This window comes from Acanthamoeba castellanii, assembly GCF_000313135.1.
Source record: "Acanthamoeba castellanii str. Neff unplaced genomic scaffold scf7180000084745, whole genome shotgun sequence".
In the NCBI taxonomy this organism is placed as follows: domain Eukaryota; phylum Discosea; order Longamoebia; family Acanthamoebidae; genus Acanthamoeba; species Acanthamoeba castellanii.
Window position 1 is genome coordinate 451,621 of NW_004457592.1, and position 22,466 is coordinate 474,086.

The 22,466-nt window shown below is 59.4% G+C and overlaps 10 protein-coding genes and 1 pseudogene across 10 annotated transcripts; 3 read left to right on the forward strand and 8 right to left on the reverse strand.

Moving 5' to 3' along the window:
• The window catches only part of ACA1_183550, a 3,727-nt pseudogene extending 1,055 nt beyond the window's left edge, over window positions 1-2,672 (reverse strand).
• Window positions 2,673-2,780: 108 nt separating this feature from the next.
• ACA1_183560 (Peptidylprolyl isomerase FKBP12, putative) lies at window positions 2,781-3,323 on the forward strand (the record flags this gene model as incomplete). Its single annotated transcript, XM_004345914.1, has 4 exons — window positions 2,781-2,896; window positions 2,969-3,027; window positions 3,091-3,178; window positions 3,257-3,323. 4 exons carry the CDS (start codon window positions 2,781-2,783, stop codon window positions 3,321-3,323), a joined length of 330 nt encoding a protein of 109 aa, XP_004345964.1.
• Window positions 3,324-3,454: 131 nt separating this feature from the next.
• Window positions 3,455-5,279, reverse strand: ACA1_183570 (GDPD-mannose-3',5'-epimerase; the record flags this gene model as incomplete). The annotated part of the gene is made up of 7 exons (XM_004345915.1): window positions 3,455-3,734; window positions 3,817-3,947; window positions 4,072-4,183; window positions 4,288-4,449; window positions 4,560-4,631; window positions 4,717-4,885; window positions 5,006-5,279. 7 exons carry the CDS (start codon window positions 5,277-5,279, stop codon window positions 3,455-3,457), a joined length of 1,200 nt encoding a protein of 399 aa, XP_004345965.1.
• A 228-nt stretch (window positions 5,280-5,507) lies between these two features.
• On the reverse strand, window positions 5,508-7,054 carry ACA1_183580 (uncharacterized protein; the record flags this gene model as incomplete). The annotated part of the gene is made up of 6 exons (XM_004345916.1): window positions 5,508-5,603; window positions 5,752-5,889; window positions 6,006-6,081; window positions 6,157-6,268; window positions 6,401-6,527; window positions 6,659-7,054. 6 exons carry the CDS (start codon window positions 7,052-7,054, stop codon window positions 5,508-5,510), a joined length of 945 nt encoding a protein of 314 aa, XP_004345966.1.
• Window positions 7,055-7,368: 314 nt separating this feature from the next.
• ACA1_183590 (ankyrin 2) lies at window positions 7,369-9,178 on the forward strand (the record flags this gene model as incomplete). Its single annotated transcript, XM_004345917.1, has 7 exons — window positions 7,369-7,591; window positions 7,658-7,757; window positions 7,888-8,083; window positions 8,170-8,322; window positions 8,387-8,612; window positions 8,715-8,848; window positions 8,951-9,178. The coding sequence occupies 7 exons, from the start codon at window positions 7,369-7,371 to the stop codon at window positions 9,176-9,178; spliced, it is 1,260 nt and encodes a 419-aa protein (XP_004345967.1).
• Window positions 9,179-9,261: 83 nt separating this feature from the next.
• On the reverse strand, window positions 9,262-11,120 carry ACA1_183600 (kinase, pfkB superfamily protein; the record flags this gene model as incomplete). Its single annotated transcript, XM_004345918.1, has 7 exons — window positions 9,262-9,922; window positions 9,989-10,095; window positions 10,167-10,195; window positions 10,361-10,478; window positions 10,580-10,731; window positions 10,847-10,924; window positions 11,072-11,120. The coding sequence occupies 7 exons, from the start codon at window positions 11,118-11,120 to the stop codon at window positions 9,262-9,264; spliced, it is 1,194 nt and encodes a 397-aa protein (XP_004345968.1).
• Window positions 11,121-11,295: 175 nt separating this feature from the next.
• Window positions 11,296-12,143, reverse strand: ACA1_183610 (uncharacterized protein; the record flags this gene model as incomplete). Its single annotated transcript, XM_004345919.1, is given in 4 exon segments — window positions 11,296-11,683; window positions 11,715-11,799; window positions 11,819-11,917; window positions 12,101-12,143. 4 exon segments carry the CDS (start codon window positions 12,141-12,143, stop codon window positions 11,296-11,298), a joined length of 615 nt encoding a protein of 204 aa, XP_004345969.1.
• A 451-nt stretch (window positions 12,144-12,594) lies between these two features.
• Window positions 12,595-14,569, reverse strand: ACA1_183620 (citrate synthase, mitochondrial, putative; the record flags this gene model as incomplete). Its single annotated transcript, XM_004345920.1, is given in 6 exon segments — window positions 12,595-12,796; window positions 12,900-13,093; window positions 13,188-13,943; window positions 14,053-14,178; window positions 14,189-14,296; window positions 14,465-14,569. 6 exon segments carry the CDS (start codon window positions 14,567-14,569, stop codon window positions 12,595-12,597), a joined length of 1,491 nt encoding a protein of 496 aa, XP_004345970.1.
• A 324-nt stretch (window positions 14,570-14,893) lies between these two features.
• On the reverse strand, window positions 14,894-15,919 carry ACA1_183630 (DUF1264 domain protein; the record flags this gene model as incomplete). Its single annotated transcript, XM_004345921.1, has 5 exons — window positions 14,894-15,079; window positions 15,157-15,299; window positions 15,373-15,556; window positions 15,646-15,756; window positions 15,836-15,919. The coding sequence occupies 5 exons, from the start codon at window positions 15,917-15,919 to the stop codon at window positions 14,894-14,896; spliced, it is 708 nt and encodes a 235-aa protein (XP_004345971.1).
• Window positions 15,920-18,304: 2,385 nt separating this feature from the next.
• Window positions 18,305-20,036, reverse strand: ACA1_183640 (carboxylesterase superfamily protein; the record flags this gene model as incomplete). The annotated part of the gene is made up of 3 exons (XM_004345922.1): window positions 18,305-18,412; window positions 18,433-19,443; window positions 19,578-20,036. The coding sequence occupies 3 exons, from the start codon at window positions 20,034-20,036 to the stop codon at window positions 18,305-18,307; spliced, it is 1,578 nt and encodes a 525-aa protein (XP_004345972.1).
• Window positions 20,037-20,340: 304 nt separating this feature from the next.
• Window positions 20,341-22,449, forward strand: ACA1_183650 (ankyrin repeat-containing protein; the record flags this gene model as incomplete). The annotated part of the gene is made up of 7 exons (XM_004345923.1): window positions 20,341-20,640; window positions 20,733-21,081; window positions 21,150-21,235; window positions 21,332-21,466; window positions 21,839-21,934; window positions 22,033-22,150; window positions 22,238-22,449. 7 exons carry the CDS (start codon window positions 20,341-20,343, stop codon window positions 22,447-22,449), a joined length of 1,296 nt encoding a protein of 431 aa, XP_004345973.1.
• Window positions 22,450-22,466: the final 17 nt, after the last annotated feature.

Genomic DNA, 22,466 nt, shown 5'->3' on the forward strand with positions numbered 1-22,466 from the left:
TCAAGAAAGAACCGGACCATGTCCACCGACCCGTGCTGCGCCACGATTACCATGATATTCGCTGCGATACGTGCGTGTGCGTGTGCGTGTGCGTGTGCGTGTGCGTGTGCGTGTGCGTGTGCGTGTGCGTGCGTTGAGACGATCAACCGAGCAGCAATAAAGGAGACGGACGAACGGAGTGCGCGTCGTACTCTCATGGCGGGGCACCTGCACGCCTTTGGCCACCAGCAGATCGAACATGTCGCGCACGTGCTTGAAATGCTCCTCGGTTTCGGCCGGGTTCTCTTTTGCAAAGGAATAGCTGGCGGTTGTCTATGTTCCACCGAGCGCGCGCATTAGAGCATAAGATATATAAGTTAGATACATACAATTATAAGAAAAACTAATATGTATAAGCATTAATGTTTATAAGGCGTGGGTTGTCGCACTTCCAATAGGTCGGCACGATGGTCCATGGGCAGGCCAATGGCGTCGATCAGCATCTCCAGAAGAGCGACGATTTCTGCCGAGGGTTTGCAGCGCTGTTCAAGACACTGTGAGCACCACAGCCAAGGCCACACGCCACACGCCACACGCCACACGCCACACGCCACACGCCACACGCCACACGCCACACGCCACACGCCACACGCCACACGCCACACGCCGCCGCAATTGTCGATACGAACTTGGAGAAGGCAGGTGAGTGCATCTTTTGGGTGTGGTCCGCCGGTGGTGGCGCGCACGTTGGCGCCCTTGGCCAGCAGGAACTCGACGAACTCCTTCCGACACTGGATCAGCTGCAGAACTCGCAGCAGCGGCGTGCTCGTCATCGAACTGTGGGGCACCACGGCGTCCATGATGCCGGGGCCAAAGTGTTCGAGGAACAGTTGGACCATGTCGGGCAGCTGGCACTCGCAGGCCAGGAAGAACGGCGGCACCGTCACAAGGTACTGTCCCCCCCCCCGCGCGCTTCAGCCAACAATAGATTTGCAAAGAACGAAGAGCGAAAGAAAGAAAGAAAAAAAGAACGAAGAAGAACGAAAGGATGGGATGTTTGGCTCCGAACCTGTTGGTCGATGGAGCGGACGGGCTCGTTGGCGGCTCCGAGTTCAAGCAGCAGGCGCGCGGTCGAAAGCTTGTCGTGCTTCACCGCCCAGTGCAGTGGTGCGAGTCTGGTGACGCGGTGAACCTGGTTGACATCTAACGCGACACGCACACGCACACGCACACGCAGGTGTGAGCGAGCACTCTGGATACACTCGGCGGCGAATGTGTCGCCTGTGTGACCAACGCACCAGCGCCTTTGGCGACCAGGAACCGAACCATGGCCTCACGATCCTTTTCCACGGCCAGCTGGAGCGGCGTGTTGCCGAAACGATCAGGCACGTTGAGGTACTTCGCGTCGCCCTCGTCGCCGTCCTCCTTGTCGTCCTTGCTGCCACCCTCAGCATTGGCGGCGCTGGCGGCGGCCTCATCGTCGCGGTGGAAGGTGGTGCCCTTTCCCTGGCGCGCCAGGTCGAGGAGCACTTGCACGATCTGTGCTTTTCTCCACTCAAATCAGAATATATGAATAAAAAATAGAGAAAATAAATAAATAAATAAATAAATAGAGAACGTGACGCACACGAGTATGACCGGCGGCGGCGGCCTGGTGCAGAATGGGGATGGTGTTCTTGCGCTTGACCTTGCCCTTGCCCTTCGGCGCGCCACCCCTGCCGTCGCCACCACCGCCGCCACCCGTCAGTTGCGAGAGCTCCTCGCTGCTCGCTCCGTGCCTCAACAACACCTGCCGCCGCACGACATACACGAAACGCACGACACACACGACACACACGAAAAAATTGATTAGTTGTCATCGAAACGGCAAGTTGAGGTTGGTGGTTGCACGGACCTCGACGAGGTCGAGCTGGCCGGTCTGCACGGCGGCGCCGATCGGCGTCACGCCCGACGAGTTGCGCTGGTGCACGTTGAAGCCGGCCTCGGCGAGCACCTGCACCGTGGCCGGGCTCCCGCTGGCCACCGCCAGGTGCAGCGGGTACAGGCCCGAGCCGGCGTAGTCGAACGTCTCTGCGCTCCGGAACTGGCACCCATCGGCCAGCACGCGCGCACACAATCGGTGGAGGCCGCACGCGCACGCCACTCTGCACCGCAAGCACGAAAGAAGCACGAAAGAAGAACGAAGAACAACGAGATGAGGCGACTCAGTGTGTCAGTCACACTTGACGGCAAGACCGGCGGTGTGGGAGTGGGCACTTGAGGAGTTCGAGGGCGCGGGCTTCGGGTGTGAGGTCGGCGCGGTTGGCCGTCTGGTGTGCACGCCTGGCCGCCTTCACGCACCGGCTCCGCCATGACCCTGCACCCCACACCCGGTGTTAATAGTCGATTTTGTATCATAATGATAATAATAATAAGCAATAATAATAATAATAATAATAAGCAATAATAATAAGAAAGAACGAACCGCGGGCGGCGGTGGTGGGGCGGGAGGGGCCTTGGCCGAGGTGGGCGCGGAAGACGGTGCGCCACGTGTGGTCGTCATGGCGGAGGGCGTCGGCCCAGGCCCGCTGCACGGCCTCCACGCGCACCAGGTCGGCCGGCTCAAGGAAGCCCACGATGTGGAGGAACAGCTCCAGTGCCAGGTCGCCCACGCCCGCCTCCACCACCTTGCAGTCCTCCATCGCCTCCTCCATTGCTTGTGTGAAAATGAAGGTTGGAGTGCAAGAAAAAAAAAGAAATCCTAAAGCAATAAAAGATAAAAGCGGCCCATCTTTGTAGGATCACACAGTTTATCATTAATCATGGGCTACGAGAAGGAAGTTCTGGCTGAAGGAAGTGGCCCTACGCCCCAGAAGGGCCAGACGGTGACCGTCCACTGCACGGGCAACCTCACCAACCCCACCCGCAAGTTCTGGAGGTACACTACAACCCCCCCCCCTCAATGCACCTGATTCATTTCTGATCATCCACCGGCACGCAATCTACACAGCACCAAGGACACCAACACGCCGTTTTCCTTCGCCATTGGCCTTGGCAAGGTCATCCGAGGTGCGTGTACCAACATGTGACATTGTAGATTAGTCCCTCATTTTTCATCTCTCGCCCATATAGGTTGGGATGAAGGCGTCGCCACGATGAAGAAGGGCGAGGTGGCTCGTCTCATCATGACCGGCGACTACGCCTACGGCGCCGCCGGCTTGTACGCCCCCACTCCCCCCCCCCTCCCTCTTCTCCACAGAACGAAACTCACAGTACGTGTGCGTGTTGACTCATGTAGCCCTGCCTGGGGCATCGGCCCCAACGCCACGCTCATGTTCGAGATGGAGGTCCTCGAGATCAAATGAACGCGACCCAGGTGCACGACGACTCCCCCGTCCACGAAGCAAACACGCCACTGCTGAAGTCGACTTCGCTTCGTTAGCAAAGAGAAACCTTTCATGGCCTTGAGGCTTTCACCTTCTTCTTGTTTTCGCCTCTACATCTCCACGTCCTTCTTCTTGAGCTCCGCTGACGTCTCGACGTTGACGTTGACGTTGTTGTCGTCGACGGCGGGTACGGCGGCAGCCGTCCGGTCGGCGCGCACGACGACGCGGCTCGAGGAGTAGTCGGGACCGTGGACGTCGAGCCCGTTGGCCTGGTCGCGGGCCACCTGGACCTTTACCCAGTCGTAGGTCGCCCGCAGGCCATCGACCAGCCGCGTCGACGGCGCCCACCCGAGCCGCTCCCTGATCAGGTCGTTGTTGCTGTTCCGCCCTCTGTGTTCAACGGTTGTAGCCAAGTTATGTGAGCGTGTGCGGTAGTGCGTGTGTCGTGTGTCGCTGTGTGCGTGTGCGGTACCGGACGCCCATGGGGCCGGGCGTGTAGGTGAAGCCGAGAGGCTTGTTGTCGAAGGCGCAGATCATGCGAGCCATCTCCTGCATCGACACCATCTCGTCCGATCCGATGTTCAGTGGCTCACGCACGTCCGACTGCATCAGCCGCATCAAACCCTCCTACGCTCCGCCGCACACGCACCGCCGCACACGCAAGCGCACCACAAGAAAGGGTGAGTGTGCGTTGACGAAGGAAGGCTTCACATCATCGCGTGCGTACCACGCAGTCGTCGATGAAGCAGAAGCTTCGCGTCTGCAGGCCATCGCCCCACATTTCAAAGTTGTCCCGCGAGCAGATCACCTTCCGGCAGAACGCCGCCGGTGCCTTCTCCCTGCGCAACGTTCACCAAAAAGTAAGCACGCACCCGATGTGTGTCATGTGCGTCGTGTCTTGCGTGTCGTGTCGTCTGTAATCAAAGGTTGCAGTGTGGAGTACCTTCCGCCCTTCCATGCGCCCTTGGGTCCGTAGATGTTGTGTAGGCGGGCAACGCGCATCTCCATGTGGTAGTCCTCCATGTAGTGCTTGCATAGCACCTCACCGTACAGCTTCTCCATTCCGTACGCGTCCTGCGGCCGCGCTGGCCACGCGTCCCCTTCCCTGACGTACATCGCCATCGCCGCACACTCTCGTCAGTTCATTCTCCGTCCGTGTCGTGTGTCGTATTGCGTGTTGTGTGTTGTGTGTTGTGTGTTGTGTGTTGTGCGAACCTGAGCCCAGGGTTGTCTTCAGTCTCCTGCTTGTGCTCCGGGTACACGCACGCAGAAGAGGTGTATAAATATCTACGGACGCAATGCGCACGCGAGGTGAGTGTTGGCCCAGTGACAAGGTGACTTGAGACGTGGCCTTGTTGGTGGTGGTGGCTACCTCTGGACCCCGTTCAGGCGTGAGGCCTCGGCCATGTTAAAGGTGATCATGGTGTTGTTGTAGAGGATGTAGGCCTGGTTGCTCTGGATGTAGCCCATCCCGCCCATGTCAGCCGCGAAGTTGAACACCCAATGGCACCCTTTCGTCACCTCGAGGCAGTTCTCCCGCTCTGTCCCAAATGTGCGCACACGCACTTGCTTGATTAGCACGACACACACGACACACACGACACACAGTACTGTCGGCACCACAACGCACACATACAATACACAAAACAGGAGGGACGTACTCCGCAAGTCGACCTGGTGGAAGACGTCACAGAACTCGTCGGGCTGCATGTAGTCGTTGGTGCGTACGTCGGCACCGACTACGGTGAACCGCCCGGCCGGGTCGTGCTTGAGCCGCCGCGCCATGTGCGAGCCGATAAACCCCGCCGCCCCCGCCACCAGCACCACAATCTTCTTTGTGGGGTGGCCCCCAACCCCGCTGTGGCCGTTGCTGCTGCCGCTGGCGTTCTGAGCACCGCAGTGGGCGCTGCCGTTGTTGAGGTGGTGCGCGTTCATTGTCTCACTGCTGCCGTTCATGACCCTCGCCTGTGCGTCTTCTTCCTCTTGCCACTTCGGGAGCTCAACTCAAAAACGGAGTTTCTTTTCCATTTCCTTTCTACACCCAAAGCGAAAAAGGAAAGTTAATGACCTATATTAGGCAAGTGGAATGCAAAAGGGCGAGTGGAATGTTGTGGCCGTACAAGGGGGCGAGGTGTGGCATCTAGCGCGCAACGAGGAGTTGCCTCAGTCGCTGTCGTAGTCGCTGTCGGTGTCGTCGCTGTAGTCGTGGAGGAAGTTCTGGAAGGCATCGCCTTCCACCGACTCAATGTCGTCTTTTCGCTTCAGCTCAAACAACCGCAACTTATGAAATTGTCGCAGCTATGAACGCACCCGTGTCGTGTGCGGTCGTGTGGTGCGTGTGCGTGTGTTGTGTGTGCGATTGTGTGTCAGCCAATAAAATATGTTGGCAGCTGGGAGGACTGGTTACCAGGACAGTGTCGAAGTATCGAGGAAGGTGAGCGAGGAACAACTTGGTAGCGGTGGGGTTGTGGTTCTCAAAGGCCACCAGCACTCGACTGTCGGGTCGCGACACTCCGTGGAGCGTGTTGAGAAGTGCCATCACCACCTGGCGTCCAGGGCAATCATATTAACGTCCGATGCCGCACACGCACACGCACACGCACACGCACACGCACACAAACAAAAACACACATCACCGCACAAGCAACAGGCTAATCATACCTTAGGCGAGTAGATGAGGTCGGCGCCGAGGACGATGTCGAATCCCGGCTGAAAGGCGGCCAGCTCCGTTCTGCCCCTGCGCGTCCCAGCCATGCCGAGTTGAGAATGAAAAGTGGAAGAAAAGAGGGGTCATAATGCGCGATCGACGCACCAGTGCAGCTCCTTGAGCCTGTAGGTGTGTTTGAAGGGGTCCAGGTTGTGCTCCACGTTCCTATTGGTCCACAGCAACACGCTCTCCATGTCCGTGAACGTCGTGTGCCCACCTGTGCGTGGCGTACCAGTGAGTGAGCATGCACAACCGAGGTGGTGCCTGTAGTATCGTATGCGTCGTGTGTGTCGTGTGTGTCGTGTGCGTCGTGTGTGTCGTGTCGCTCAAGTTCTAGTGTGTCGTATACCGAGAAGAGTGGCAAGGATGCCCGTCAAGCCGCAACCAGATCCTAGTTCGATGACGCGCTTCCCCACCAGGAAGGAGGGTCCCTCCTGCCGCCACAGCTCCTCCAGAAACCGCGCCAGCGCCACGCTCTGTTGTGATGTGACGTAATCAACGAGAACACATGGCACATACGACACGACACACACGACACACGATCGGTCAGTCGCGGTACGCTAAGGCCGCACACGCACGCATGTGTGCAGGCAGACGGAGTGCGCACACTCTTCCACACGGTGAGCCCAACGGTGTTGAGTGCTCGGAAGGAGGTCTGGTGCTGGTACAGTTCTATCGTCAGCAGCTCCCCCACGTCCTCCCGAGCCGGCTGCAGCTCTTGGTGGTCGTCGCCTCCAGTAGCAGACGTGGATGACGTTGGATCGATCTTCGATGCCTCTGCAACTTCTCGATTTTCGTCATCTTCTTGAGATTGCTGGTCAGCGAGGGGGGTGAGGGCGTGTCGCGGAAGGGAGCTGCGGTAGGTGAGCAGCCTGTGTTCGTAAAGGTGGCAGTCGTCCCATATGTCCACTACTTCATCGATGTTCGCTACTTTCGCCTCCGCTTGGGGGACCAGTGGTGGGTCTTCCAACACCGTCGGTGAGGGAGAAGGAACCACCTCCATCTCCAGTAATTTACGATCTTCTGTCCCCTTGGGGTTATATATTTTTATTATTTATTTATTTTTACGTCTTTTATTTTAGCGGCCTGTGCCCCACCTCCACCATTGCCATGGTCTTGCGCAAGAATGTTGTACAGGAAGCCATCATTGGCCAGCTTGATATGATGGTTCCCTGGTCTCCCAGCCTGACGGACCTGGAGTTCGTCAAAGATATCTTGGGAAAAAAACCCGTGACCAACAAGAGCAAGCTCTTCCTTGAGGCACTCACATGATTCACTTATTTGAGGTTTCTTCAGTTCATTAAGCTTCAAGAAGCGATGGAGGAGGAGGGCGGCAAGGTGGTGGTGGCGGGCGTGGGCGACCTGGCACTGGAGCTGTTCCTCCATATCGTGGGCTTCCTTGAGCCGGCCGACCTGGTGCGCGTGGAGGCCGTGCAGCGGGCCTGGGCCGACGCCCTCCGCCATGACGACCACACGTGGCGCACCGTCTTCCGCGCCCACCTCGGCCAAGGCCCCTCCCGCCCCACCACCGCCGCCCGCGGTTCGTTCTTTCTTATTATTATTGCTTATTTTTTATTGCTTCAGCTGAAGCCAGTTGGGGGTGCAGGGTCATGGCGGAGCCGGTGCGTGAAGGCGGCCAGGCGTGCGCACCAAACGGTCAACCGCGCCGACCTCACACCCGAAGCCCGCGCCCTCGAACTCCTTAAGTGCGCACCCATCCCTCGCCGTCATGTCTTCATCTCATCTTAGTTCTTCTTCGCTCTTTGTTGTTCGGTGCAGAGTGGCGTGCGCGTGCGGCCTCCACCGACTGTGTGCGCGTGTGCTAGCGGAAGACAGATACCAGTTCCGGAGCGCAGAGACTTTCGACTACGCCGGCTCGGGCCTGTACCCGCTGCACCTGGCGGTGGCCAGCGGGAGCACAGCCACGGTGCAGGTGCTCGCCGAGGCCGGCTTCAACGTGCACCAGCGCAACTCGTCGGGCGTGACGCCGATCGGCGCCGCCGTGCAGACCGGCCAGCTCGACCTCGTCGAGGTCCGTGCAACCACAAACCTCAACTTACCGTTGCCTGATTTTTTCTGTCGAATGTCGTTGGTGTCGCGTGTGTCGTGCGGCGGCAGGTGTTGTTGAGGCACGGAGCGAGCAGCGAGGAGCTCGCGCAACTTACGGGCGGCGATGGAGGTGGCGGCGGCGCACCGAAGGCCAAGCGCAAGGCCAGGCGCAAGAAAACGCTCCCCGTTATGCATCAGGCCGCGGCCGCCGGTCATACCCAGGTGCGCGAACTCCCTCGTCGCACTTCGAGCCCTGGTTTGTTTTAATGTGTGGAGAAAAGCACAGATCGTGCAGGTGCTTCTCGACCTGGCGCGCCAGGGAAAGGGCACCACCTTACACCGCGACGATGAGAGCGCTGACCACGGAGCTGATGCTGACAGTAGCGACGGCAAAGATGAGAGCGACGCGAAGTACCTCAACGCGCCCGACCGGTTCGGCAACACGCCGCTGCTGCCGGCCGTGGAAGAGAATCGCGAGGCCATGATTCAATTCCTGGTCGCCAAAGGCGCTGGTGCACACACGACACAACGCACACCAGCCAACCCGGCTTGCTAGCTCACATCTGTCGTATGTCGTGCCATGCTGTGCCGCGTGTGGTGGCGTGTGGGCGTAGACATCAATCATAGTCACAGAATTACCGGCCTAACACCACTGCACTGGGCGGTGCAGCACGACAAGCTTGCGACCGCGCGCCTGCTGCTTGAACTCGGAGCCGCCAACGAGCCCGTCCGTTCCGCCGACCAACGGGTGCAGAGCAGCCAAACATAATCCTCTCCTCTTTCGCTCTTCTCTCTTTCGCTCTTCGTTCTTCTACGATTATGGTTGGCGCTGACTCGGCGATGGCAACAGTACGTTGTGACGGTGCCGCCCTTCGTCATGGCCTGCGAGCGCCAGCTGCCCGACATGGTCCAACTGTTCCTCGAACACTTTGGCCCCGGCATCATGGACGCCGTGGTGCCCCACAGTTCGCTGTCCGTGTGGCTGCTGCGGGTGCTGCAGCTGGGCCAGTGTCGGAAGGAGTTCGCCGAGCTTCTGCTGGCCAAGCGCGCGACCAGCGGCGGGCGTACGTTCCACTAGCCACACGCTTGGCATGGATTTCGTTGTCAGACCATAAACACAATGACGCACGACACGACACGCATGAGTCGTGTGTCGCCCACTCAGTCGTGAGCGCGCGGCGTGCGGAGGAGCAGGGCGGGAAGCGAGCCTCGGTCGGAGATGCCGTTGAGGCCCGACCCGAGGCACTTGCGCGCGGCCACCAGCGAGGCCAGAGCCAGGAGCTGCGGCAGGCTCAGCCCGCGCACCAGCCCGTAGCACACGCCGCCCACGAACACGTCGCCCGCGCCTGTGGTATCGACGATGCTGGCCGGATTGAGGGGGTAGGCCGGGCAGTAGTGCACCTGGGCGTGGTGGTCGGTGTCGCGAGCAGGCCGATAGCAGAAAGTGTGCACCAGCAGACCCAGCGCGCAGTCGGCCTCGCGCTGCTCCTCCTCCGTCGCGCTCGCCAGCTCGCCGTCGCCATCGCCGTCGGCCGCGGCGTTGCCAAAGGCCCACATGCGCTGCCACTTGACCTCGACGTCCTCGTACTTGGGCACGCGCGTGAGCAGCTCGTCCATGTTGCGGACCTCGCCCTTGCCCTCCTCCTCGTCGCTTTCGGGTCTGGTAGTGGCCTCCGCGTCGGCGTCGTCGTTGGGGGCGTGGGCATGCGGCCGCCGCATGAGGAGGCTGCCCTGGCTGCCAAGCGTGGCGATCACGAACCGCACGCGCGGCAGAGCTCGCAGGAGGCTCGCCATCGCCGCCAGCAGATCCGTCTCAGCGGTTCTGCATCGATCACATTCAGGACACTCGACACACACGACACACACGACACACACACGGAGCAAAGACCTTTTGAGGAGGTGGTCGCTGTTAAGGACGAGGTAATCGGTGAGGGTGATCATCTTCTCGGCCTGGTCTAGCTCCTCATCAAAGTCCGTGAGCACGGGGATGCCGCGCTAGAGAGACACACCGCGGCGTTTGAGTGAGTGGGTGAACGGTCAGAGGCCGCAGTCGCGCAGGTGCGTACCTCGATGGCCATTTCCGTCAGGCGGATGCCTGCGTGCGTTTGTCGCCCATCGTTCAGCAATATCGATGCTGTGTACGTGTCGTGTCGTGTCGCGTGTCATCGTGTGTCGTGTTGTTGTCACCATGAGTTATATGTCGTCGTGTGCTGTCGTGAGTCGCAAGCCGCGTGTGAACGGAGGGGCGGAAGCAGAGTACCGCCGTCGAGGAAGGAGGATTCGATCTCGTTGGGCGCGAGCAGCTCGGCGGGCGTGTGGAGGATCGTGCGTGTGTGAGTCACCTCGTCGACGATGATGTAACTGAACGGCGAGTTGCCCTGCACCCGCCGCCGCCGCCGCCCAACACAGACCAGTCAGTTGGTTGGCCACACAACGATTGCCCGACAGAGGTGGGCGGGCGGGCGCGGGCGGGCGGTACGGGGCTGATGGAGACGCGCGAGGTGTCGATGGCGCGCTCCCTGCGGAGAGTCTCGAGGATCTGCCGGCCGATCTCGTCGTTGCCCAGCTTAGTGATGAGCCGGCCCGCCACGCCCAGCCGACTCAAGCACACCAGTCCCTGCAGCGCATTTCCTACACACACACACACACACACACACACACACACACGCCACAGCACGACACGCACGGCATACGCAGTCAGCGCACTCAAGAGAGGAAAGGAGCCCAATGCGGGGGGGGGTTGTACCGCCTGGTGAGGTGAAGAGTTTGGTGGTGCGCATCTTGGCGTCGGGCTCGGGAAACGAGGCCACATGTGCGAGATAGTCTTGTGGCCCACAAGGGTGGGCGCAGAACCAGAGACAGATTAGTGCTGACTGTAGAAGGGCTTGGGGGGGGGGGCAAAAAACAGGAAAAAAGGAATGATAACACATCACACTGCGCATTGCCGTCTGTCGTGTGAACGATGCCGCACCAATGCAGGTCGAGCCGGTGGCGACAACCAGTGGCTGCTGCTTGTGCATCTTTTTGTTCTTTTTACACGTTTTGTTTTTCCTTATTTTGTTTTTCCTTTATTGCACTCGTATTCCTTGCATACCAGCAGCGCCAGTTTAGGCACAGAACGAAGCGACGAAGGACAGAAGAGCGAAGCGCGACGCGGAAGAGGCCGAACTCTCGACGGCGGTGGCCGAGAGAACGTCAAGCTGGTCGGTGTAGCTGCGCTCGGCGCCCTCGTAGATCGAGCCGGGTCGCGCCCGTGGCCCACATGCTCGCTCCGCCGGCAAGTGTGAGCTTGCGCCACTCGCCCGACTTCACGTGGTAGACGTCGACCGCGTTGGAGGTGTCCTGATAGATGATGTCGACGTTGATTGTGTAGGCCGCCTTCTTCAGGCCCGCAGCGAAGAACACAAAATCCTTGGTCGCCACGGCGGTGATGTAGCCGCGGGCGCCGCTAGGCAGCTTGGAGGTGGTGCGCTTGCCGGTGGCCACGTCAAAGATGTCAACACGGTCGGTCAAGGTGGCGGTGGCATTCTTGTTCTCGGAGTCGATGTTGAACTGGGTAATGCCGCCAGCGATGATGACCTGGCTGCAGGCGCCCGCGGCGAAGGCCTTTCGACAGGGTGTGCGCGGTGTGTTCAGTCTGAATAGCGCAGTTGGCGTCGACCGTGATGACTTCGATGGTGTTGGGGAGGTGAAGTCGCCCTGTACGCCGCCGGCGAACCAGGCCGCCTGGGGCAGGGGATGCCGGTCAAACTAGCCCTGGCCTCGGACAGTGCGAACGAAGCGGTGGTGTTGTCGGTGGCTCTCATCGCCACGCCAACTGCGACATTTAAAATGCATGGCCGCACGCGCACCACCGCACACTCACACACACAAAGGAGTCCAGGCGCGAGGGAAAAGCCACCCTTCACTGTGGTGGTGAGGTCGACTACGGTGGGGCTGCCGTGGTGCGGCTGGCGAGGTTGATCTTGAGGAGGTCAGCGGTCGCACACAGTCACGGCACCGAACTGATCACCGGCATCGAACGTGGCGGCGAACAACAACATGTTGGTCGTGATCTTGTAGATGGTAGCGGCGGAGGTGGCCAATGCCAACAGGCTACCTTCCCTCACCAAGTGAAGGACTGCATTGTGGTTGAGAGAGGGAGAGTGTCGAACCTGGTGTAGTTGTCCTATTTGAGCCTCTCGCAGCCAGTGCAACAAAAGGGTGATTTTCGCCACAACGAGTTGGGGAAGCAGTTTTTGCCACCCAGGGGCGGATGGCCGAGTGGTCTAAGGCGGCAGTTTTAGGCACTGTTATCTCCGGATGCGTGGGTTCAAATCCCACTCCGCTCAGTTTTTTGTTATGTTGTTTCCCGCGCCCCTTCTGGCGCTACGCAAGAGAAGAAAGATGCAACGAACAAAACTGTTTTTGCCGTGTGGTACATGAGTGTCGGTGGCGCAGTGGGGGTTGGTGATGACGGTAGTTGACGAGAGGCGTAGCGTGCACGCGCAGGGCTTAGTGCTTGGGGGCGGCGGCGGCGTGCTTCTTGGCCTCCTTCTCGAGCCACTCGGTGGTGACGGACTTGGGCCTCTCGATGGGGAGACCGAGGGCGCGGTCGAGCACCAAGCTGGGCAGAACGCCGAGGGCGCGCGACACGCCGAAGAGGACGGTGTAGTAGTTCTCCTCCTTCAGGCCGTAGTACTGGAGGAGCACACCGCTGTTGGCGTTGATGAAGACAAAGCGGCGTGAGCATGACAAAGACAACCAGACAGAGGCAAAGTGAAGGAGGCTGCAGCGAAGGTTAGAAGCGGCAAACGAACCTGTGAGCGTCCACGTTGGGCCACGGGTTCTTGGTCTTGCCCTGCTCAGTGAGCACGGGGGGCACGACGGCGTAGAGCTGCTTGACGAGCTTGACGAGGGGATCGTTGGGCAGGTACTCAGAGGCGAACTCGGCCTGAGCGGTGAAGCGAGGATCGGTCTTCCTGAGCACAGCGTGACCGAAGCCAGGGATGACCTACACAACAACAACGACAGCAACGCGTTAGGACGTGGTGATGATTGCGCGTGCGAGAGTGGAGTAGAAAGAATGTGCAAGCAGCAGTAAGTACCTGGCCAGAGTTGAGGAGATCCCAGAGGGCCTTCTTGAGCTCCTCGTCGGTGACCTCGCGGCCGCCGAACTTCTCCCTCAGCTTGAGGATGAACCTGAGGACCTCCTGGTTGGCAAGACCGTGGAGGGGACCGGCGAGACCGTTGAGGCCGGCGGAGAAGGAGAGGTAGGGGTCGGAGAGGGCGCTGCCGACGAGGTGGGTGGTGTGGGCAGAGACGTTGCCGCCCTCGTGGTCCGAGTGGAGGACGAGGTAGAGGCGCATGAGGTCGACGAACTCCTTGTTCTCGAAGCCGAGCTGGTGAGCGTAGTCAGCACCCATGTCGAGCTTGGGGTCGGAGGGGATGAGCTTGCCGCCGTGGTAGACGTTGCGGTAGATCTCAGCGGCGGTCCTGGGCAGGAAGGAGATGAGGTTGAGCATGTCCTCGTAGGCGTACTCCCAGTACTTGGCCTTGTTGACGCCCTCGAGGTAAGCCTTGGCGAACTGGCTCTCGGTCTGGAGGGCGTTGACACCGATGGTGAACTGGGTCATGGGGTGCATGGTGGTGGGCAGGTTCTTGAGGATGTGCGAGACGTGAGCGGGGAACTTCTTCGAGCGCTCGCTGATCTCGTGGACGAGGTTCTGCGTCTGCTCCTCGGTCGGGATCTCGCTGGTGAGGAGGAGCCACAAGAGGGCCTCGGGGAGCGGCTGCTTGCCGTCCTTGGCCTTGGGCAGCTTGGCCTGGCACTCGGGGATCGAGTAGCCCCTGAAGCGGATACCCTTCAAGATGGGAAAGGAAATGCGTTCGAAAATTAAGCAAACCGCTAAAATTCAACGATCAAGAAAATCTTGCCAAATGTTGAGCGATTGAACTAAGAAAGGGGCATACCTCCTCAGGGTCAAGAAGGGAGGTCTCAGTGACGAGACCCTTGATGCCGCGCATACCTCCGTAGGCCTGACAGAAGGGAGAAATCGTTAAAATCGAATCAAGTAGCCAGATCGTCTTGTCGGGCAGCTGCGCTTACCATGCTGAGCGTGACCTGACCGAGAGGAAGATCGCCATGCTCGGTCTTGAGCTTCTTGACGCGAGCCTGCTCCTTGGGGACGATCTCGCTGAACTTGTCCTTCAAGCTCTGTTAATTGCGTAGGCAAACGCGATTGGAGCCGGTCAGAACAAAGGCACAAGATCTCTTACTGGTCGTGCACTTCGTATCGCATAGAAGGACAGGAGTAGACGCGAAGATGGAGCGTTGATCCGGAAGAAGATCAAAATGTGGAATGAAATGAATGGGCACACGAACCGCGGTGGCGTAGAGGCGCTGGCTCTGGGCCAGGGCGCGGGCCTGAACGGCGACGGCAGCGGGGCTGGCGGCGGACTTGGTAGCGATAACGGTAGCGCGGCGCATTGTGTTGTGATTCTCTTGAAGGGACGACGAGAAGGCAAAGAAGTTGTGGAGGTCGCAAGCGCCAGCAAACGCGGAGGCCGAACATTTTGCCCAGAGCCTAACGTCCCGACTCAACGGCTGTTCACAGCGAATTTCGCCATCATCCAACCATAATCAATTAACTTTCCGAGAATTCGGCCATTTCCACCACTCATAAATCAGACAAGTTAAAAGTGCTCTTCAGTTGTGCGGTTGGCCGCCGAAACGGCGTTTCTATCCCCGTCTATCGTCCGACAAAGAAGAAAGGCCGTAGGCCGCAGCTGCTTGCAGGCTTTTGGCGTGGGATCACTTGTTGACCGGGGTGACGCAGCACTGGAGGGGCGGACGCGTGGTCCAGTGGTCGGCCAGGCCTTGCACGGGATGGGCATCGAGGTCCTTCCTCGCCTCACGAATCTTCTCAGAGTCAACGCCGAGCCTCTGGTCCCTGTGGGCAAACAGCTCCGGCTTCCACTGCTCTGTGCGCGTGCAGACCTGCGGGTCCAGAAATAGGCGTGCAGTGGGCATCAATGTTGAACACGTGAGCACGAACAAGCGTAGAGTGGACGCACCATCATCAACTGAGGAGGTCCGAGAGGGAGGACGTCGCCCCTGTCCACCTGCCACATCAAGAAGGTCTTGCCGTAGGTGTTTGCCAGCTCCTGTGCAAGCGGCCGCTGCATGGTCTCAGGCAAACCGGGAGCGATGAAGCTTGCTGCAGCCAACAAACGGGTCGTGAACACACATCGCACCAAAGCGCAGAGCAAGAAAAAGTGACATGTGTGTACCACTCTTGATGTCAGTGGCGTGGCTGTGCCAGTAGATCTGCTCCTCCTCCGGGAGCGACCTGAACAGGCGCTCGCTGATCACGTACTCAACGCCAAGGAGGCGGGCGTCGGACTTGTCGCTCTCATAGACCGCGCACTGCGTGACCTCGTCGTTGACTCGGCTGCAGTAGTGGTGCAACTCAACCTTCAAACATGACACACACAACACACGATACACGACACACAACGTGTTAGCTGCGCACCTTCAAAACATGGTGCGTTTACATCAGGTACCTGCCGATCCAGCTGGCCATTGTAGAAGGCGAAGCCCGAGAGGTGCATGTCAATCTGCTTGACGGGCGCGAAGCTCTGCATCATGCCCGTTCCCACCTCCATGATCTTGTGCTGTTGTGGGCGTGTCAAACACTGGCACTTGCACAGTGGACACAAAGCAAGAGCAGGCCGGGGATGACCGTGTGCGCACCATCGTCGTCTTGCCCTTCCCGGGCGTGTCCGAAGGCAGGCTCTTCTGTTCCTGCGGGGGTACTCCGGGTATCTGTGTGCTCATCTTTGTTGCAGTTGTGGGTGCCTAAGTCTGCGTCTGTTTCGTATCCTCTGTGCGCTTATGCTGTTGGGTACACTTGTGTGGCTCTGCACGGCCAGCAGAGGCACGGAGCACCGACCCCACACGTTTGACTCCAGCTTGGCGAGCCGCCGAGCACCAACTGAAAGAAGAGAGGCAAATCGTTGGGCGGCTGTGTGCGTTGCGTTCGGCGGAAGTCGTGGGTTGTGGTCCTGACCAACTGCAGAAAGGCCCACAGAAATGTGCGGCACGTGACCACCCACTGGTCAGCCCTCGCGCAGAGAGTTTTCAGGCACGCGCCCTTTGCTCCCTTGAAGGACGTGACATACTTGGAACGAGAGCGCGCCTTTCTTCTCGAAAGTTCGCGCCATCGCCCAGCCCAACAGCCACAGAACACGCAAAGGCCGTGGTCAATCCTCGCTTTTTCCCGGCACACCACCAACGGTACACTGTCGACCCCCGATGTCCGGATATTGCCGGCTTCCGCGGTTGGGCTCCAGCCCAGCACGACGGTGAGGTCTTGGGCCGGCCCAGATCCCAACCGCCGCGCATTGGCCGACAATGAACATTCCCGGTTATTTCTGGAACTGAAGGCATGGCCCAAGAGCCCCACGGAGCAGATGATGACGGCCTTCCCGCTTCCTGGCTTCCGCGATGCCGTCATGTCCGCCGTCGTCAGCGAGCGACCTGAAGTGTCAATAAAAAGGTGGAGACAACGGCCTTTCTTCTATTACTCTTGCATCCATCGACCTCCGCGCCACACACTCCAGCCGCACTTTCCCTCTCTCTCTTTACACTTCCACCACTACTCTTCTTTCCCGCCCAAGATGCTCGAGGGATTCATCCTTACCAACTACTGGCACACGATGAAGGCGAGGATGGGCACTGCCCAATCTTCGGCCGGACCTGCCGGACCCTCGACCCACCCACCGGCGGCGGCCGCGAGGAGGGCGCACGCGCCCTACCCGAGCCATCCCTTCCTCAAGTAGAATTCGGAATTCATCGAGCGACTTCATCTCTTTCCATCTCTCTCTTTTCCTTCGGCGACCCGCGGCGGAGCAGGACTCTGGACTTCGGCGAAGCCCGAGCCCCGCGACGCAGTGCGCCATCGATGACGAGAAGGAGAGTGCGGAGGAGGAGATCGACGATGAAAGAACGAGGAGGAACGAACGACGAGGAAGGATGACAGAAACTTTCTTATTTCTTATTTTTTTAAACTTGACGAACGAGCAGAGAGGACGCATCGACGATTTGTACATTCCCAACGACGATCGTGTACCATTATCTATTTATTTATTATTTTATTATTGTTAATTCGATTTTCGGAGAGGAGAGGAGGAGAAAACGGAGGCCGACAGCGACGCGACACTCGAAGACGACGACGACTGATCTTCTCGTGCGGTTGAGAGCAGCCATCATCGAGAACCGTGCCCCCCGGTGCCAACCTTCCGGCGTCTCCCATCTCCGACCGAGTCGAACCTAACAATCTAAAGACAACAATAAATCTACTCTTGCTTGCACGCTTGGCTGTCGAGGCCCTCTTTTGGTCATTCGAAACTACCAGTTCAGCCAATGGTGGGCTCACGCCGTTTGGCCAGAGAAACCTAACGGAGTTTTGAATAACTGACAGGGGCAGCAAGAAGAAGCAAAACTCTCTCTTCTTTCATGCTATTCATGTTAGATCGACTCGCTCACCACGTCAACGGTGGTGGGCAGAGCCACGAGTCCCGCTCCGCTGGGAACTGACAGCAACGACGAGGGCGAGGCTCCAGGCCGGGGGCGGCAAGAACAGTCCCCGGGGAACGACCAGGCGTCGCACGTCGAAGAAACGAAGGAAGGGAGCAGGGGACACGAGTTCGGGTCCCAAGCCCGACACGGTGTCCAGCGAAAGCGACGAACAACAGCAGCAGCAGCAACAAAGCGAAAGTGAAGCGGGAGGGGGTGACGCGGAAGAGTTCGAGCACGACCGGCAAGCTCCACGTGGAGATCACGCGCGGAGTGCGTACACAGGCCCAGCCTCGGACTCGCTCCGTGTGATCGCACGCCACCCGTGACTCCATCATCCTCTGCGTCAGCTTCGTCCTCGTTGGACGAGCGCGACACGCGACACGCGTTGAGCGCCAGCACCAGCGCCAGCCGCCAAGAAGGAGCTGAAGGTTGCTGCCGGTGGTGCGAGGCGAGGCGGATAGCCAAATCCCGGGTCCTTGCGTCGACCCTGCGGATGGCGACCGCCGCGCTGGTGGTGCACAGCGCGGGGAGGCACTGTCGGCGCCGGCGGGGTGGTGACGATTCAAGGTCTACCTAAAAAAGATAATAAGAGTCTATTATTTTTTATTATTGTTTAATTTGGTTTGGGGCGCCTACTCACACTTAGGGCTGGACGACCGAGTTGGTGGAGAAGATGGGCTCCCAGTTGGCGCAGAAGTTGGACTGGAGGAAGGGCACGGTTCGCGTGGGCGGGTTGAGGTCGGCGTCGGTCTGCTCCCAGAGGAAGCGACGGGCCTGTTCTTCTTGTACTTGGGCCACTCGCTCGAGTCGGGCTTGCCCTTGTCGGCGATGCGCGACCAGGCGGCGATCATGCGCGACGCCAGCGCGTAGTCGGACGGCGCGAACGCGTAGGGCGTGTAGACGGTGGCGTTGAACACGTAGGGCAGCTCGTTGCCGTGGGCGGCCTGGAGGAACTGTCGGGGTAGTTGGGGCTCGTGTAGTTCCACAGGAAGGCGTAGGTCGGGCCGTGCTTGGCGAAGTAGGGCGCGGCCAGGTTGTCCGCAGTTAACGTAGAAATCCCCCAACAACTGCGCCTCGCCATACCAGTAGCCGACGGCCGCGGTGTGGGCGGCGTACCAACCGAACACGTTGTCGATCTGCTCGTCTGTCAGCCAGAACCGCAGGCTGTTGGTCTTGACGACGCGGATGTAGTCGGCCTCGGTCAGGTTGGCGCTCGGGGGCTTGTAGCTGTTGCGCGAGAGGGCCAGGTAGTTGCCCTCGTCGGCCGTATAGCCGATGATGACGTTGACGTCGGTGTTGTACTCGCCGCGCTTGACCAAGTTGTAGGGCTGGTCCGTCAGGAAGATGCCGTCGACCGACGGCTGGAAGTAGTTGACGTAGCCCGAGGTCACGTTCTTCACGGGCAGGGCGCGCATGCAGGCCAGCATGTCGGCGCTCGCGGTCTGGTTGCAGCCCTTGCTGGCGGCGAACTTGATCGAAGCCGACAGCTGCTGGGCCAGCGTGGGCATCACCCACTGCCAGGTCGAGTGCAGGATCACGTTCTCGGCGTACTCGAGGTAGGCGCCGGGGTTGGTGTACTTGTGCACCATCGTGTGGAGCATGGCCGCGTTGCCGCCGGCGCTCTCGCCGAAGAGGGTGATCTCCTTGCGGTCGCCGCCGAAGTTGGCGATGTTGTTGCGGACCCACTCGACGGCGAGGATCTGGTCCTGGAAGCCCACGTTGATGCTGCCGGCATCCACGAGCTCCGGGGTGGCGAAGAAGCCCAACGTGTTGAGGCGATACTAAAAATTATATGTCCGACGGGTCACACGCCGGTACCATATTAGAACAAATACTAAAAAAATTGACACCGGAGAATTACGAATTTAATCACTTGAATATGTTAAAAATGAAGCGAGGTGGTGTGGGTGCATACCTGGATGGTGACGAGGACAACGTTGCCATTGCCGGCGAGCCACTGGCCCTGGTACTGGTCGGTCTGGCCGGCCCAGTAGCGACCGCCGTGGATCCACACCATGACCGGCAGCTTATCTCCGGCCTTGGCGTTCTTGGGGGTGAACACGTTGAGGTAGAGGCAGTCCTCCACGCCGACGGTCGATGACTGGATGCAGGGCTTGGGGAAGGCCGTCGCGTTGTAGACGCCAGTCCACGGCGCCGCGGGCGTGGCCACGCCGAAGCGCTTGGCCCCGAGCGGCGGGTCGGCGAACGGGATGCCGAGGAAGGCGCGTGCCAGGTCGTTCTGCACGAAGCCCTGGACGAGGCCCGACTCGGTGGGGACCACGAGCACGGGCGAGCTGTTTTTGGAGGCTGTGGCCACCACGGCGCAGAGGGCCAAGGCCAAGACGAGCGCGCTGAAGGGGACAGCGGAGCGCATCAGGGGAGAGTTGTTGATGGGTGGTGTTGATGGTACAAAGGTGAGGGAAAACAAAAGACAAGAGGAAAGGCCAACGGCTTTTTTTATGTTCATGGCGTCGACCCGATACGTGTCGCTAGCTCCGTCACGAGCCAATGGTGCACCCGCAACTGTTGGCTCTTTTTTGCAAGCCAATGGGGTAATGATATGTTATATCATGTGCCGATCAGACTACCTCATTTGCCAAAAGTATGCGACAAGACTCCTCTTGTTTCACTTTTGTTTATTTTCTAAGAGAAATATTTATTTATATATTTATATATTGATGGACCCGTTGGAGGTGTTGCCCGAGGAGGTGTGGCTGCACCACGTGCTGCTGGCCCTCTTCGCACATGACGACAGCGCTAGCGCGCCGTCTCTGCTGGGCCACAAGGCCGTGCTGGCCTGCGCGGGCGTGAGTCGCAACTGGCGTCGGCTGGCCCTCGATCAGGCCCAGTGGCGCACTGCGGTGTGGAAACAATGGGGCACCGACCTGCTCCCACTGCCCGCCTCCAAGTCCCCCCTTCTCTGGGCGCCTCCCCACAGCCAGCCCCCAACGACCGAAACACAGCTTAACTCACATCAGGTACTCCTTTCTATCATTTCTATTTATTTTTGATTTTTTTATTATTTTATATTTATTGTGTATTTTTATTATACGTTACTAAAAAGTTGTAGGACCCAGCGGGCTGGCACGAGTTCTTCTGGGCTGCGCACCGGGCGCTGCGGGGAATGTCGAGGGGAGCGCCCGGTTGGGAGGATTGCGCCGTGCGTTTCGGATTGATGGGCGCCATCAGAGACCCCCTCGATCGCAACAGCGACATCGACTGCTGGGCGTCCTGCTTCTTCGCCGCCACGCGCTGGAATCGTGCCGATGTGTTCGCGCGACTGGTCACCATGTGCGAGGCGCGTGGCGGCTTTGCGCTGGTGTGGCGGGCCTTCAGCCACGGTGTGGATCTGCAGTGGGGCGACGGTCACCAGCACAGCCTCATGCATGAGGCCATTCGTAGCGGCTCTGCAGAGATCTGTACGCACGACACACGACACATGATGCACGCTACACACGCGACAGAGCTAACACACCGCTTTGGGCAGTGCGCACTCTGTTGCGGTACTATGGAGACACCAATCGTGGTCTTCTGTTGATCTGGTGCGCCCAGGGCAACGCACACGGCAAGGAGGTTCGTGGCTTCTTCGAGTCACTAACTAGCCTCAGCCTCGTAGCTGAAGCGTGCAGTGTGTGTGTGTGTGTGTGTGTTGGCGGGTGTTCAACACAGGATCTAGTGGAAATGGTGCTCGAACCAGAGCGAAACAGACATGCGGTCACCCACCAGGTCTGCAAGCAGGGCCGGGATGCCCTCATCACCGCTTGCCTCCACAACGACTTCAAGCTGGCCAAGCTTTTCATTCAAGTAAGACCAATTCAGTTCCCACTGCACTTTATTATGACTGACGACTCTCGGGATGGACGCAGTATGGCGCTGATGTGAACAAAGTGCGCCCCTCGGGCGACACGCCCCTCTCTTGCCTCGCCCGCTGTGGTCGATTGGAAGGTGAGCTTCACATCACTGGCCTAGCTTGCGCGTGACGCTTACGGGCACGCTTATGGTTGACAGCTGCGCGCTGGCTGATTGGCGAGGGGGCGCGAGTACCGGAGAGCTGCCTGGTACAGTATTGTGGCGTCGCTGGTGGTACTGTCGAGGTGGTGCGTTAGGAAAAAACACCCATTACCCACCATCACCCTAAGTGGCTGCTTGCTTCTCACCTCCGCTCTGCACTCACAGGTGGAGCTGTGGATTTCCGCGGGCGCCAACGTGAACGCCCTGGACACCCACGACGCTACGCCCCTCCACAAAGCGGCTGAAGCCAACAATCACCAGGTACCTGCCCATCGCCATCCCCTTTCTCATCGCTCTTAACCATTTCCCCTCCTCCGTGTCGTTGGTCGTGTCGTGTCGTGGCGCGCTGTGCGTTTCAGCTGATCCACACACTAGTAAAGCATGGAGCTCACACCGATGCGCGAAACAAAAGCCAGCGCACGCCACTGCACATAGCGGCCAAGCGTGGTCACAGCGCCACCATCCGCGCTCTTCTCGGTACGCATCACGCACGTCCCGTTTGTTTTGGGGCTCGCCTGCCGACCAACTCACAATCGCTTCGCTCTGTGTGCGCTGCCGGACCAGATGCGGGCGCGGAGGCCTCGGTGTGGGACGCACGCGGGCGTCGGCCGCTGGACCAGTTGGCCGCCAGCGTCCATCCAGTGACACGAAAGCTCCTTGCTGACCGAACGAGTGCGCCCGAGGCTCAAGCTCCACCACCGACCAGTGCTGCCGCCACCGCCGATGGCGATGACGATGACAATGGCGATGACGAAAGCAGCCTCAACATCTGGTGAATCAGTCCCCATTTTTA